Source organism: Phalangium opilio, unplaced genomic scaffold (genome assembly GCF_054372755.1).
Source record: "Phalangium opilio isolate 3A_F unplaced genomic scaffold, DU_Popi_V2 ptg000089l_1, whole genome shotgun sequence".
Lineage (NCBI taxonomy): Eukaryota > Metazoa > Arthropoda > Arachnida > Opiliones > Phalangiidae > Phalangium > Phalangium opilio.
The window spans coordinates 5,933,190-5,946,890 of record NW_028324194.1 but is presented as its reverse complement, the minus strand read 5'-3'; the positions used below and the strand labels follow the sequence as shown (position 1 = coordinate 5,946,890).

The window sequence follows — 13,701 nt, the reverse complement described above, 5'->3', positions numbered from 1 at the left end:
CATACTGGCTTTCATGTATAAGGAGGGTTTTTTATTGGAAGTAACTTTTGTTCTATTGTGTTTACTGCTATGAAAAAGTACACTGAACTAAATAGCAGTTAAGAATTTAATAATTTTTTTCATTTTGTAGCGCGTGGTTTGATTTTTTATTGAAAATTTCTTTCATTCCTAACTGAGCTCCTACGATTCGGAGAGATTTTCGCTTTATACACGACCCCTACATTTTCTCTATAGCTCGAAGGCGGCGTATCTCGAGGGGTGCTACCTAAAATGATGTTAGGTGAGTTTACACTTTCACGGCCGCTTTGACGGCTTGTCACGGCTGTCACAACAGAGATACGGAATGCCTCCAATCTTTAATTGACTTCATATACTTCAAACTAACTTTATACCAAGTTTCATGCTTTCTTGAAAAAGTGCACGATTTGGTTGAAAATCGACAGTTATCCTCCAGACTAGGTTGGATTAATATGATACTAAACCGATACTCGTTTAAAATGAGTTATATGGCGCTACATGACATTTTTAGGCCTTTCAGTAACATATTGATGGTGATAACACATTTTTATGAATGTCAATAAGGCGTGATATTATTTTGGAAGTACCTCTAAACATGGTACTGTACTTGGTAGTATAATTCATGAAATTACTCTGTAATTTTTTCCTAGTATTTTTAATACACATGTAAATGGCCAGAGTACTACTAAAAATATTGGTATCGGGTTTTAGATCATAGTGAGTAAATATCGGTATCGGGTATTCGGGTTAAGCCTGGTATTGACCTAGTCCCAATTAAAAAATACAAGTGGTGATACATTTAGACCATCAGAAGCACTAACATATTTTCGTGGATTTTTAGATGCTCCTCTTATTGATTGTGTAAATCCATTTTATGGCGCCTATAAGTTATGCCATGAAAGTTGTAAAGATATTCACCGTTCTTTGATTGGAGATTGTAGCGGTGCAGGGGAGTGCCTTTGTATTAATGCCAAGAATAGGCTCTAGCGCCACCGAAGATATTATTTTCAGATTTCCGAATTAGATTACTGATTTATTATTGCAATCAATAACGGTACACAAATAAAAAATATGCGCAAAGCCGTTTTTGTTTGATTCTTTTTACATTTATTGTGGCGATATTCATGAAGATCTACAAAACACCAAACACTGTTCAACTGTTGTACTCCACATTCTGGGTAGTTGACTGAAAAATATAAGTTATTGCGTAAGTTCATAAGATATATGTTCCACAAGCTTGTCACTGGTTACAAACTGGAGCTTGTCATGAAGTGATAGAAGTAGGTCATAGATTCTCGTAAAACGACGCCTGGTGAGGCGCTGTCAAAGGCTTAGTAATGCGGACTAAATAGGTTGATGGAATTCTGCAAAACCGAGTGCAGTCAATTCTCTTTTGTCGTTCTAGAACTAGCTCTCAGAAAAGTCTCTAGCACCTAAGACCATTAAATACAGTTGTATATGTTCTTGAATTTCTCAGTGGTGACAGCAGAATAGCAAATTTATTCTTCATCGACAGCATAAGTCTATAAGATATGCTCCATAAGTATGAAACCACCTATACTCCGTATTGTAAGAGACTTACTGAGAGCTAGTTCGAGAACGACAAATGAGAATGGACTAAACTCTGATTTGCAGTCCATCTTTCTATTTAATCTGTGCAAAGCCTTTGACAGCTTTACGAGAGTCCATGAAGTTTCGCTTACGGACTTATGACAGTCTTTTTAAACTATTGGCAAGCTAACACTGATCGGTTTTGGAATATAAGGTATTGGAAGGTCACACAGTATACAACATAAATTTGAAAACTACATGACATAATTTGGTCTTACAGCGTTCGCGAATTCAAAATCGTCAAAGCGGTTGTGGATAGGTTTTAACACGGTAGTTCGTAAAAGAAATAACAACAATATCTATGCGTTTCATTTATTTAATTACATAGAAAGCATCATTCCTTAAACTGATTGAACAGGCTTGTTCGACGACAGATAATCCAAGTGTTTCTTGATGCCTTGGATTTCCAAACGTGTTTCCTCTGAATAATAAATATAAGTTTGTGTATCAATACAGGTACATGTGTACCTACAAAGAGGAGTTCAAATACAAAGGTACGAACACACGTAAGAACTCGAGGAAATTTAAATATTTTTTATAACCTAGTTCTATTTTTTCAGAGTTTTCGTATTGAATTTGAAATAGTGAAACTGTTGACAATAGTTATACAGTTCTGGACCATGATAAATATTTGAAAAGCAAAATTAAACTTACTCTGGTTTTTGGATAAAGTTTCAATTGACTTTTCAATTTCAAGAAGGACTGAAATCAGTTCAGTTTGGCCAATCTTAGTATTACGGTCGTTTTCTCTTTCGTAATTAAATGTCTCATTGGTCGGTTTGGCGCATTCGAACCATGCCCCACTAGTTGCAATTGGGTATCTGCTAGAAACACGCTCTACCTACGAAGATACACTGTTAGCGATATATCGATCTATGTTAAGTGTAATTGAACACTGAAGATGAATTCAATCGGGAAGCCCTCATTTAAGCAGTTCCTGTATGAGCGGATCCCATAATAGCTGTTTCCAGAAGTAGATAGGGGTTTACCAGTTACAGCGGTTCTCGATCGTAAACGCTGCGTACCGTTACAGCAGTTCCCAAAAGAGCAGTACAACCGAGAAGTGAAAAACGATAGTCGCTTATAATGGTGTATGTTTGGTTATTTCAACTTAATGAAGTCTAGTTAAATTTGTATAAAAAAACTTGGGGTTTAGCTAGTTAGGTTAGGCTATTTTATCCCCCAGTTGTATTAGGGTCAGTTTATGTATTTTTATTCCAACCCGAATAGTATTAGGTCAGGTAAGGTTAGGTTAGAGTATATAATAATCTTGTCGAACTTAATAGGTAAGGTAAACTGTAGGGTTTAGAATTGTTTGAAACTCAAGATAAAATCTGCTATTTCCTAAAACAGCGGCCGCGATTTCTTAAAACTGCAGTTTTCAACATCGCCGCTGTTTTCATGGAGTTGCGGTTGCTATTTCGGTAACTACTCATACAAGGTACAACCCTTTAATCTAGGCCCAACATCTTGAAAAAATTACGAATGAAGTGAAGACGTTCCCAGATTCTTATGGGTGGCTCCAATCCTCAAATAGGTATACTTTCAAACTTACATCATTTTCGTATCGGTAATATTCGTTGTCTTTGAAGAAATAGGTTCGACCTTCTTCCCAGCGTATGGCCGCGGTGATATTATCTGGAACACCTCGCCACGCTGATATTTTACGAGGGTAGTTTCCATTTGTTGGATTTGCTCCATTCGGTCTGTACCTCCAGTAGTGGTTTCCTTTGAAAAAGTACGTGAAACCGTTGTTTTGCCAGACTAGAGCCGCATCAATATTGTTAGGAATTCCATGGAAGCCTTCGGATATTTTTTTGGGGTAACCCGGTTCAGCCACTTTGTTGTAAAATTTCCAGTATTCATCTCCCTACATAACGATATAGCATTGTCTTAATTCCTGAAGCGTAAACTTCTATTTTGCACTATGTGAGATATGATTTTATTTTGACGATGCCCATTTTATTTTTTCAACGTCGAAACGTTCTAATTCCCTCTCATAACTTCGTTTTACTCACTTATAGTGATTTCAATGCAATTAAATTTAAGAAGTCTCTTCTTACCTTAAATATGAAAGTCGATCCATCATTCCAAGTTAAGGCAGCATCAATTGGTCCAGAACCAACTCCAATCCAATCTTCAGAGATAGTTCTTGGGTATCCGTTTACAATTCCACCATCAATTTTCCAATAAAAGTTCCCTATGTTTAAAGCAAATCTCCGAATTAAAAATTGCAAAGTATAAAAATGTTTTTTTCTTGGACCAAAAATTTCCAATGTGAGTCAAGTTTTTCTAATGGAAATATTTTAGAAAACCAAAAGTATCAAGGACTGTATAGTTGCGTCGTGTTTTCACCTCTAAAAAGATACGTGCTTCCATCTTGAGTTCTAGTTGCAGCGTCCACCAGTCCATCATGACAGGCTTCTTCGTTGGCACTGGCAATTTCGTTTTCTGCACCAGCACAGAGAAAAATCGTGGCTATCACTATCAAGACAATCATCTTTCTGAACTACAATCGGCCAATTTCACTTTTATATCTTTGAGGAAACTGTTCACTGGGAGACACGTATACATTTAAAGAGATACTTAAATAATAAGTTTCTACATAAATCTATCAAATCGTGTAACAAATATAATCGCGAGGGGCTAGTCATTCGCCAAAAATTTGTACACCTGGTTACTGATTTCTGAATTTTTATATGAATTCCGGAATTCCGATGATTACTGAATGAATTTCTTGATTTCTGTGATTACGATTATTTTCGTTGATTTCGATATTCTTTACACTGATTTCCCGTTATTTCCGCAGATTACTTGTTATTCCAGTTTGAATTCCGGTGATTTTTTAGTGAATTCCGTGATTACCACTGGATTCTTCGTGAATTTCAATGAATGCAGTGATTATTTCTATTTCAATTGATTATGATTTTTATTTTGGGTTTTCGAATTCCTCGATTGATTACGTGTGATTATTTCACGAAAGGTGTGATTATTGAGGTGATTACAAAAAATTACTAGAAAATCATGTGATTATTTCTGATCTTCTCAAGATTTCACGTGATTTCAAGTGATTATCGGAGATTTCTTATTACCTTTGATTAACCACAAAAATGATTTTGATTACTGATGATTTTCAAAGAATTCTAGAAATCAAGTAATTGATTTCTGCAGTTTTGTACATCTGATTATTCAAGTGACTAACCTCTCATTTAATCGTTAGGCCTATCATTTTTAAAAACAAACATGGCCGAACGGCAAAATGTCATAGAACGTTTTCGGCTTAAAACTTTCCAAAGAACATACTCCCTTAATTTATGGCAGACTTATCAGAAACATTGATAAGACAGAAATCACTGAAGTGGTTATTCTCCTCCAAGAGTATATGGTAGATGGGTGAATTTGGCAAGGTGTTTCCTGAGATCCCGTTAATGATGTGAATAATCCAAAACCGACTGAAGAGAGTTTCCCCCAAATGTTTTACCCTAATTCTAAAAGAGCTATTTCATATTGCCCTTAATGAATAAGGAGGGTGTTTTATTTACTCTGGCTTGTATGAAGGAAATACATGCAAAATCAAATTCTAAAAGCCCAAAGGGTTCCTGTATCTACCGCCCCCACAGACCCTGCGACGAGAGGGCATGGGGGCTTCTTTGTACAACCATGTTCCATACGTATGACACTACCTATACTTCGTAATGCTAGAGACTTACTGAGAGCTAGTTCGAGAAAGACGGCACCACACTCGGTTTTGCAGTCCATCTTCCTATTTAGTCTGTGCTAATCATTTGACGGTACGCCTCAAATATATGACGTTTAACCTACGTCACTTCATGACATGCTCTCAGTATCCAGTGACAAACTGACGGAATATATCTTATAAACGTTTGGTACTACTAACTTTAAATTGTCATTTTAATTTCAATGACATTAGTTTCTATGTCATTTATGTATCTCTTTCACTAAATATTTGGACAGCCTGAAACGATGATATAATGCGGATTTTCCGTGCCTGAGCACTTCAACGTACGACTATCATAACAGAATAATTAAGGTTCTTATAAAAATACCTTTGTTTAATCATATTGCACACAATCAAATATGCACGTAGAAATCGAGGGGTCGGATGTATTGGAAAAAGTGTACGGGATTTCGAAATCCAATTTGATTTCTTCGGATTTTGTTTGATTTCAAAACTCGATAAAATCCAACTAATTTTGCGATTTTCCCCGTGATTTCGACGGATTTTGCGTTTTTTCCTTGATTTTGACGGATTTAGGGGTATTTCCCGTGATTTCCTTGGATTTTAAGTTTTTACTCGTGATTTCCTCGGATTCTGAGATTTTTTCTTATTTTGGATTTCGTTAATTTTGTAAAAAATTTTGTGATTTTTTTTTATTGATTTTGTAACAAGAAAATTTAATAATCCACGCCATGTTATTTAACGTTTAATGCTATACTAGGCCACCCCAAGACTTCGATGCCAAATCAATATTAGTTTTATCATAAGTTTATAAGATAATCGTAATGCTAGAGGCTTACAGCTCGAGCTAATTCGAGCACGACAAGCGAGAATTGACTTCACGCGTTTTTGCAATCCATCATCCCATTTAGTCCATAATAAGTCTTTGACACTTTCACCTACAGCACTTTATGACAAGCTCCAGTTTGTAACCAGCGTCAAACTTATGGAACATATTTCATGAACTTACAGTTTTTATTTACCGCTAGAGCAAAGCTTTCTTCGTCAATACTGTAGGGACAGAAGATATTTAAAAAGTAAAATTAAACTTACTCTGGTCCTTGGATTTTAAGTTTTTACTCGTGATTTCCTCGGATTCTGAGATCTTTTCTTATTTTGGATTTCGTTAATTTTGTAATAAATTTTGTGATTTTTTTTATTGATTTTGTGACTTCATTACTGACTTTGAGATTTATTTTACTGACTGTGATTTATTTTACTGACTGTGATTTATTTTACTGACTGTGATTTATTTTACTGATTTTGTCATTTTATACTGACTTTGTGATTTCGTTACTGATTTCGGGTTTTTTATGGGATTTCGAAATCAACAAAAATAAGTTTGATTTCTTTCCGAATAGCTGATTTTATTATTGATTTCGGGTCTCTTAAGATGGATTTCGAGGGTAGCGTACGGGATTTCGTGAATGACCGACCCCTCGCGTCAAAATAGTACAGTTAAAAATAAATGTACACTGAAGGTTAATGGAGAGTATTATTCTTAAAATTTTGAAACAGTTGTTTGTTATTTACTTAGTTTTCATGAAAATATGCCAGCTTAATAATATAAATAGGGATACTATGGGGGATGGGTTCTAACATTTCCCAGAAATCCATGAGTGATTTATACAGAAATTTAGAGATTTGTTCTTGTGATTTCAGTTTTTATCTCGAACATTTCGCCATAAATATGCATTTCCGCCCACAAATCTTAATTGTTACTGACCCAATAAAAGTACAACTGTTTTTCTTCGTAACAATTTTTTGGGATAGAAACTACTTTAAACACGAAAAAAAAATAGCTCGATGATGGCGTGACTTTATCTGAGATAAAATATTAAAACAACGCTGTACCTGTATACCACTAACGAGAAAAAATATTAAAGCCTTCCATTATTCCTTATACAGTGTGGTAGAAATCAGACCAACACCTTCCTTTATGGACAACCCCCAATACTGCATACGGATATGACATCACCATACTAAATTACAGACCTCTAATAAATAAGGTATCAAAAATATTGGGGAATATGCTGATTACAACAAAAGGTTTTAAAGCACAGTCCTACGATTAGTCGTAGAACTTAGGCGTCAAATTACAACCTCCATTCTGTTTGGTAAACACCTGAATTTAAAGGTTCAATGTTTCTACCATTGTGGTGGAGGCACCCTTCAAGAAGACTGTCCATGTCTTGCAATAAATTTGCAAGTACTCATGACGCATGAAGTCCAAGTAAATGTCTCCAGTCATTTTCTCATCGAAGAAGAAGGGTCCGATAATTCGGTTTTCAAGAATACCCACCCAAACATTTACCTTCCAACGCAATTGTTGGTAATGGTGTCGAAACCAGTGAGGGCTTTATTGGGCCCTGTAACGTACGTTATGCCGTTTAAAGCAACCATCCCTGTGAAGTGTAGCCCCGTCAGTAAGTAGTACCTTTCTCAAAAATAATGGACGGACTTCAATTAGTTCACGCTTAAGGTACCCCAACTGTTGGGCCATCTCGAATATTACTTTAGCGAGTACGAAAACCTGAATACATTTACTCCATTAGCACGTACGAAACTAACATGCTCTCACCACACCTAGCTAATACGTAAATTATTTTCACGAGACTTGTTATTTTATCTGAGTAGTATGTAAAGAAGGTACCACACTTGCTTTAAACGTTTTTCAGGTCTAGTAGTAAAACCAACCTCACCAGGCGTCGCTTTACGAGAACCTATGACGTTTCACCTACGTCACTTCAAACTAATAGAACATATTTTACTAACTTATGTCGACAGTGAAATCATAAACTTTTTTAATTATTGGCAAGCTAACACAGATAGGTATTGGGATATTAGAAAAAGCTTATATTAGGTATTGGAAGGTCATATGGTTTACAATTAACTTTGAAAAATGAAAATTACGTGGCATAATTAGGTCTTACAGAGCTCACAAATTCGTTGCTGGTTTCAAAATTTCAAAATCGTCAAATCTATTTTAACACGGTAGTTCGTTCCAGAAATAAAAACCATACATTTGCATTTTATTTATTTAATTACAATGAAATCAACATTATATAAACTGATTGAACAGCTTCGTTCGACGACAGAAAATCCTAGTGTTTTTTGAAGCTTTGGATTTCCAAACGTCTTACCTCTGAAAAATAAATGTAAGTTTGACTTTTTGTAGTCGTTATGGTATAAATACTTCCAAAATGGAATTGGCATGAAACGACTAAAGCTATGTTCACACTTGCACGGGAGTTGGCACCTGAGTCCAGACATTAACTCAAATATTTTAATTATTGACTTCTTTATCTTAGCAGACGACGTGCCCTGGTCAATTGGTCATGTACCAGTTTATTTATTCCTTCCAGACCGGGGGCCCAATGTCCAGTTTAAAAAATCCTTTTTTCCCCACCCTGGTTCATAAGACGCTTCTGTTAGTGCTGTCTGCTTAACTTTTCGTTGGTGTTGTCTGCTAAGGCCGGAGAAAATAGCCTTAAACTAGCTTCCAATGCCTCTTTAAGTTGGCTCGCGAAGCAACTTCAAGAAACCGCGTTTGTAATTAGCTCCTCGAGTGTCATTGCTGTTCACAGTTAACTTTGTAAGCGTTTTGAATCGCTTCGAACCGGTTTCACATGTAAGTGTGAACGTGGCTTTAATAATTTCTATAATTCACCAGAACCGAGTCAACAATTAATTGTTAATTAACGTTTAATGCTATATTAGACCACCGCAAGACCTCGATGTTAAACCAATATTAGTTTTACCATAGGATTATAAGAAAAGTATGAAACTACCTATACTTCGTAACGCTGCTCGAGCTAGTTCGAGAATGACAAGCGAGAATTAAATTCACGCGTTTTTCCAATCCATTTTCCTATTTAGTCTGTACTACTAAGCCTTTGACAGCAGCGCCTCACCAGGCGTCGCTTTACCCTGAATCTATGTCCTACCTCACTCACTTCATGACAAACTCCAGTTTGTAACCAGTGTCAAACCTATGGAACATATCTAATGAACTTATGGCTTTATGTAGTCCTGGAGGAAAGCTTTCTTCGTCAATACTGTAGGTACGGTTCTGGAATATGATAAATATTTGAAAAGTAAAATTAAACTTACTCTGGTACCTCGACAGGATCCCACTTCGTGCCATGCCGTATTTGTTGGTATTGGGTATGTGCTAGTAATAACACGCACTACCTACGAAGATACACTAATGTTAGCAATCTATATGTTAAGTGAAATTGAATTGAAGTGTAATTGAACACTAAAGATGACTTCAATCGAGAATCCCTCAAATAACAGTTCCCGAATTAGCAGATCCCATAATAGCTGTTTTCCGAAAACGCAGTTTAGCACTCTTACAGCAGTTCTCTATACAGCGGTTCTCGTAATCGCGGCGTACCATTAGAGAAGTTCCCTAAAGAGCTGTACAAAAGTGATAAAAGATAGTCGTTTATGATGGTGTAGGTTTGGTTATTTGAACTTCATTAACTCTGTTTAAACTTGCTTTCTTGTATGGAAAAAATGTTAGAATAGGTTAGGTTAGGTTTGGTTATTTGAAACCCAGTAGAATTTGGGTCAGTTTATGTATTGTTATTCCAACACGAATAGTATTACTTTAGGTGAGGTTAGGTTAGGTTAGCGTATGATGATCATTTTTTATTTAATAAGTAAGAAATTTTCAAAAATCAAGCTTAAAACTGATATTTTCCATAACAGCAGTCGATATTTCTGAAACAGCAGGTTTGAACAACTCCGCTGTTTTCACGGAATCGCGGTTGCTATTTCGAGAACTGCTCATTCAAGATTCACTCCTTCAATTTAGGAACAACATCTTGAAAAATTAAGAAATGAGGTGAAGACTCTCTCTTTTGCATCTGTTGGTCGATTTTTATGGGTGGCTCTAAAAGTATATTCGAGAGAAGCGTACCACTAAGAGGAGTAATTGTAACATGATTCTTCCCAACATTTGAAGGAAGGTTAAACCGAATCACATACGCGATGTAAATAGTTCCCTCATCATTACTCAATTAGCGCTTAACTATTTGCCAAGGTGCATGCGCTTGTTGATTTTTGTCCCACGTCAAGACACTCAAGGTTTGTGGGTTGGTTGCTGAGAATTCACCCCACGGTGCGATTCCCATCTGACGTTTGATGTGCGGGAAAGCAAACAAGAAGAATCATGTTACGTAACAAAAGTATGAAGAGCATAAACAGTACGTGTCACCAAAAGTGGATGAGAGGAAAAGTATGAAAAAGTCGCGAGTCATCATCGTTGTTTTCCCAGACTAGAGCCGCATCAATATTGTTAGGAATTCCACGGAAGCCTTCGGATATATTTTGGGGGTAACCCGGTTCAGCTTTTTTGTTGTAAAATTTCCAGAACTGATCTCCCTACATAATGATATAGAATAATTATAGTTAAAGAAGTGTTAATCACTATTTTGCACTGTAGTCCTAGGAACTGTAGAGCTATATTTAGTTCAAATGCCTATGTGAAATATAATATTTTACAATCGATTCACTTTTTACCTCTCCGAGTGACGATGGCGTCACGGAGAGGTATTACACTGGGCGTGTCTGAGTGTGTGTCTGTCACCGCGTTCGCACTTGGTAAATCGGAGTAAACTTGTTTATAGTAAATTTCAATCGAATGAAAATACATAAGTCCACTCCTACCTTAAATATGAGAGTCGATCCATTATTCCAAGTTAAGGCAGCATCAATTGGTCCTGAACCAACTCCTTTCCAACCAAGTCTTGGGTATCCCTTTACAATTCCACCCTTAATTTTCCAAAAAAGGTTCCCTACATTTAAAGCAAAAATCTCCATTGTTGTATTTGACGGAATCAAAATATTTTTTGGTCTTGGGCCAAAAATTTCCATTATGAATCAAGTTTTTCAAAGGAAATATTTTAGAAAACCAAAATCATTAAAGTTGCGTTGTGTTTTCACCTTTAAAAAGATATGTGCTTCCATCTTGAGTTCTAGTAGCAGCGTCTACCAGTCCATCATGACAATTTTCTCGGGCTTCAGCACCAGAACAGAAAAAAATCGCGGCGATCCCAAACAAGACAATCATCTTTCTGAACTACAAATGGTGAATTTCACTTGTCTAACTTCGAAAAAACTATTCACTGGGAGGCCCGTACTTTTAAAGAGATACTTAAACATTACGTTTCTACAAAAAATGTGTCAAATCATGTAATCAAAGTAAATGTTAGGCCTATTATATTGAAAAAAAATTCGTTCTGTCTATAGCAGCATCTAGGTCGAAAAACATGAATAATATTTGACGATTTTTCAAATATTTGTCCCAATGCATTACTGTCACGATTATTGTCCTAAGACCCTACTGCCAAAATTATTGCCAAAAATAAATTTGTCCCAAGACCTATTCGGCGAGAACAATTTGTTCCAAGACCTTATTGTTACGAGATCAACTTTTCTTAAGACCTTACGGACACGAGCCCAAATTGGGACTTGGTAATTCGAGCTTATTTCCGTCCCCAACCCCATTATGGTGTTTGTTTTTACGGAATGATAGCTAAATATGCCTCTTTTCCTGGTATGTTTTTAGCACTACTGGGAGGTAGTGTGACGTTGCATGATTTAGTACTGCCAAGTCCCTATTTGTCCCAGGATCTTACAGTGAGAGCAAATTTTTCCATGCGGGATATTTCATGATTCTACCCTTGGCTATCTAGTTTATACTTAAAAATATTCCGGGTTTCTTTGTACTACCATTTTCATTTCAATGACTTTAATTTCTGTGTCATTTATGTATCACTTTCCCTAAATATTTGGACATGCTGAAACGTTGGTATAATATGGATTTCCCGTGCCCGATCATTACAACGTACGACTATCATTACATAATAATTAAGTTTCTTATATAAATACCATTGTTTAATCATATTGCACACAATCAAATATACACGTAAATTAGAAATAAATCTACACTGAAAGTTGAAGAATATCATTCCTGAGATAAAATTTTAAAACGGTTGTTTGTTATATAACTTAATTTTCATGAAAATATACCAGCTTTAATATTATCTTAATTTCATAGGATATGTTTCATAAGTTTGTCACTGGTTAGTGTAAGCTTGTCATGAAGTGAGTGAGGTAGGTCATAGATTCAAGGGTAAAGCGACGCCTGGTGAGGCACTGTCAAAGGCTTAGTACAGACTAAATACCAAAATGGACTGCAAAATTAACCGAGTGTACTTCCGAACCACTTTAGAGGCACGTCACAACTGCTGGTCTACCGTTCTTTTTGTGGCCCACTTCAGTGCCATGTTGGGAATCCAACTTGTTATAATTTATATATAACATAATTTATGTATATATTTATATCTATGGGGGTTAGAATTAGAAAATCCATCCCAAAAAAACCGACGGGTTTTACCCACTATAAAAAAACCTTCTGCTTAACCTTCTGATAAAAAAACCAAATAAAACCCGGTGGGCTTGGTTTTATTAATATTATTATTTTTTTAATAAAACCCGTATTTTTTCGAACCCTGATATCTATGCCAAAGTTAGACATAAAATTGTCTAAAACGATAATGGCTTTCAACTCTTATTTTCGATATAACGTTCACTGTTTCATTTGAAAAACAAAAGTTACTGTTATACTGTACAAACTCAAGTAAGTGCGATCATGCTTAAAATAACAATAAATACAAATGCGGAGACTGAGAGTTTCAGCCGAAAATATCTCTATCGACTACAAGTTAAAACACTTAATATTTTCCACATAATGTATATATTGTCATTAGTAAAGCGCACTTTATACATACACTTATAAAAGAGTGCAAGGCGTATACCCTTTTTAAAAAATCCATAATTGCGAAGTGCTCTTGATGAAATGTTACAGGATAGTTTCATGGTAAAGCTCTTATTTGAGTCATTAAGTCCAGAGATAACTAATTTATTTTCGTTATGCAGATATGGCTCCCTATATTTTCGGAAACTTTTCATTCATTTTGAATTTACCTCTTTTTTATAATTTCGAAGCGCATGTGTAATATCATAAATTCATAAGATACTTTCCTTGCGTTTGTCACAGGAAAGCTTGTCATGAAGTGACGTAGGTCATAGATTCGAGGTGAGGCGCTGTCAAAGGCTTAGTAATGCAGACTAAATAGGAGGATGGAAGTCCTACAAAATTAACCACCGAGTGTAGTTATTCAATTCTCGCTGGTCGTTCTCTGTAAGTCTCTAGCATTACGAAATATAGTAGTGTCTAAACTTATGAAACGTTTTTTATAAACTTATGTTAATGTAATAAAATATTAACTGCTAAGTTTGGAATCCTCGATGATTGCGAA

General features: G+C 35.8%; 1 protein-coding gene across 3 annotated transcripts in view; it reads right to left on the bottom strand.

The window, feature by feature from the left end:
- LOC149647194 (uncharacterized) overlaps positions 1-4,331 on the bottom strand; it is a 56,654-nt gene extending 52,323 nt beyond the window's left edge. For 2 of the 3 annotated variants that reach the window (XM_089850059.1, XM_089850058.1), the window contains exons 1-3: positions 3,985-4,331; positions 3,693-3,829; positions 3,185-3,499 (exon numbers count right to left, since the gene is read on the bottom strand). In XM_089850059.1, the coding sequence (XP_089706185.1) occupies positions 3,185-3,499; positions 3,693-3,829; positions 3,985-4,129 (597 nt within the window). In that variant the 5' untranslated portion in view covers positions 4,130-4,331. Of the gene's footprint in view, positions 1-1,671; positions 2,051-2,283; positions 2,471-3,184; positions 3,500-3,692; positions 3,830-3,984 lie in introns of those variants that run through there. The other variant, XM_089850060.1, reaches the window with a different exon arrangement.
- Positions 4,332-13,701: the final 9,370 nt, after the last annotated feature.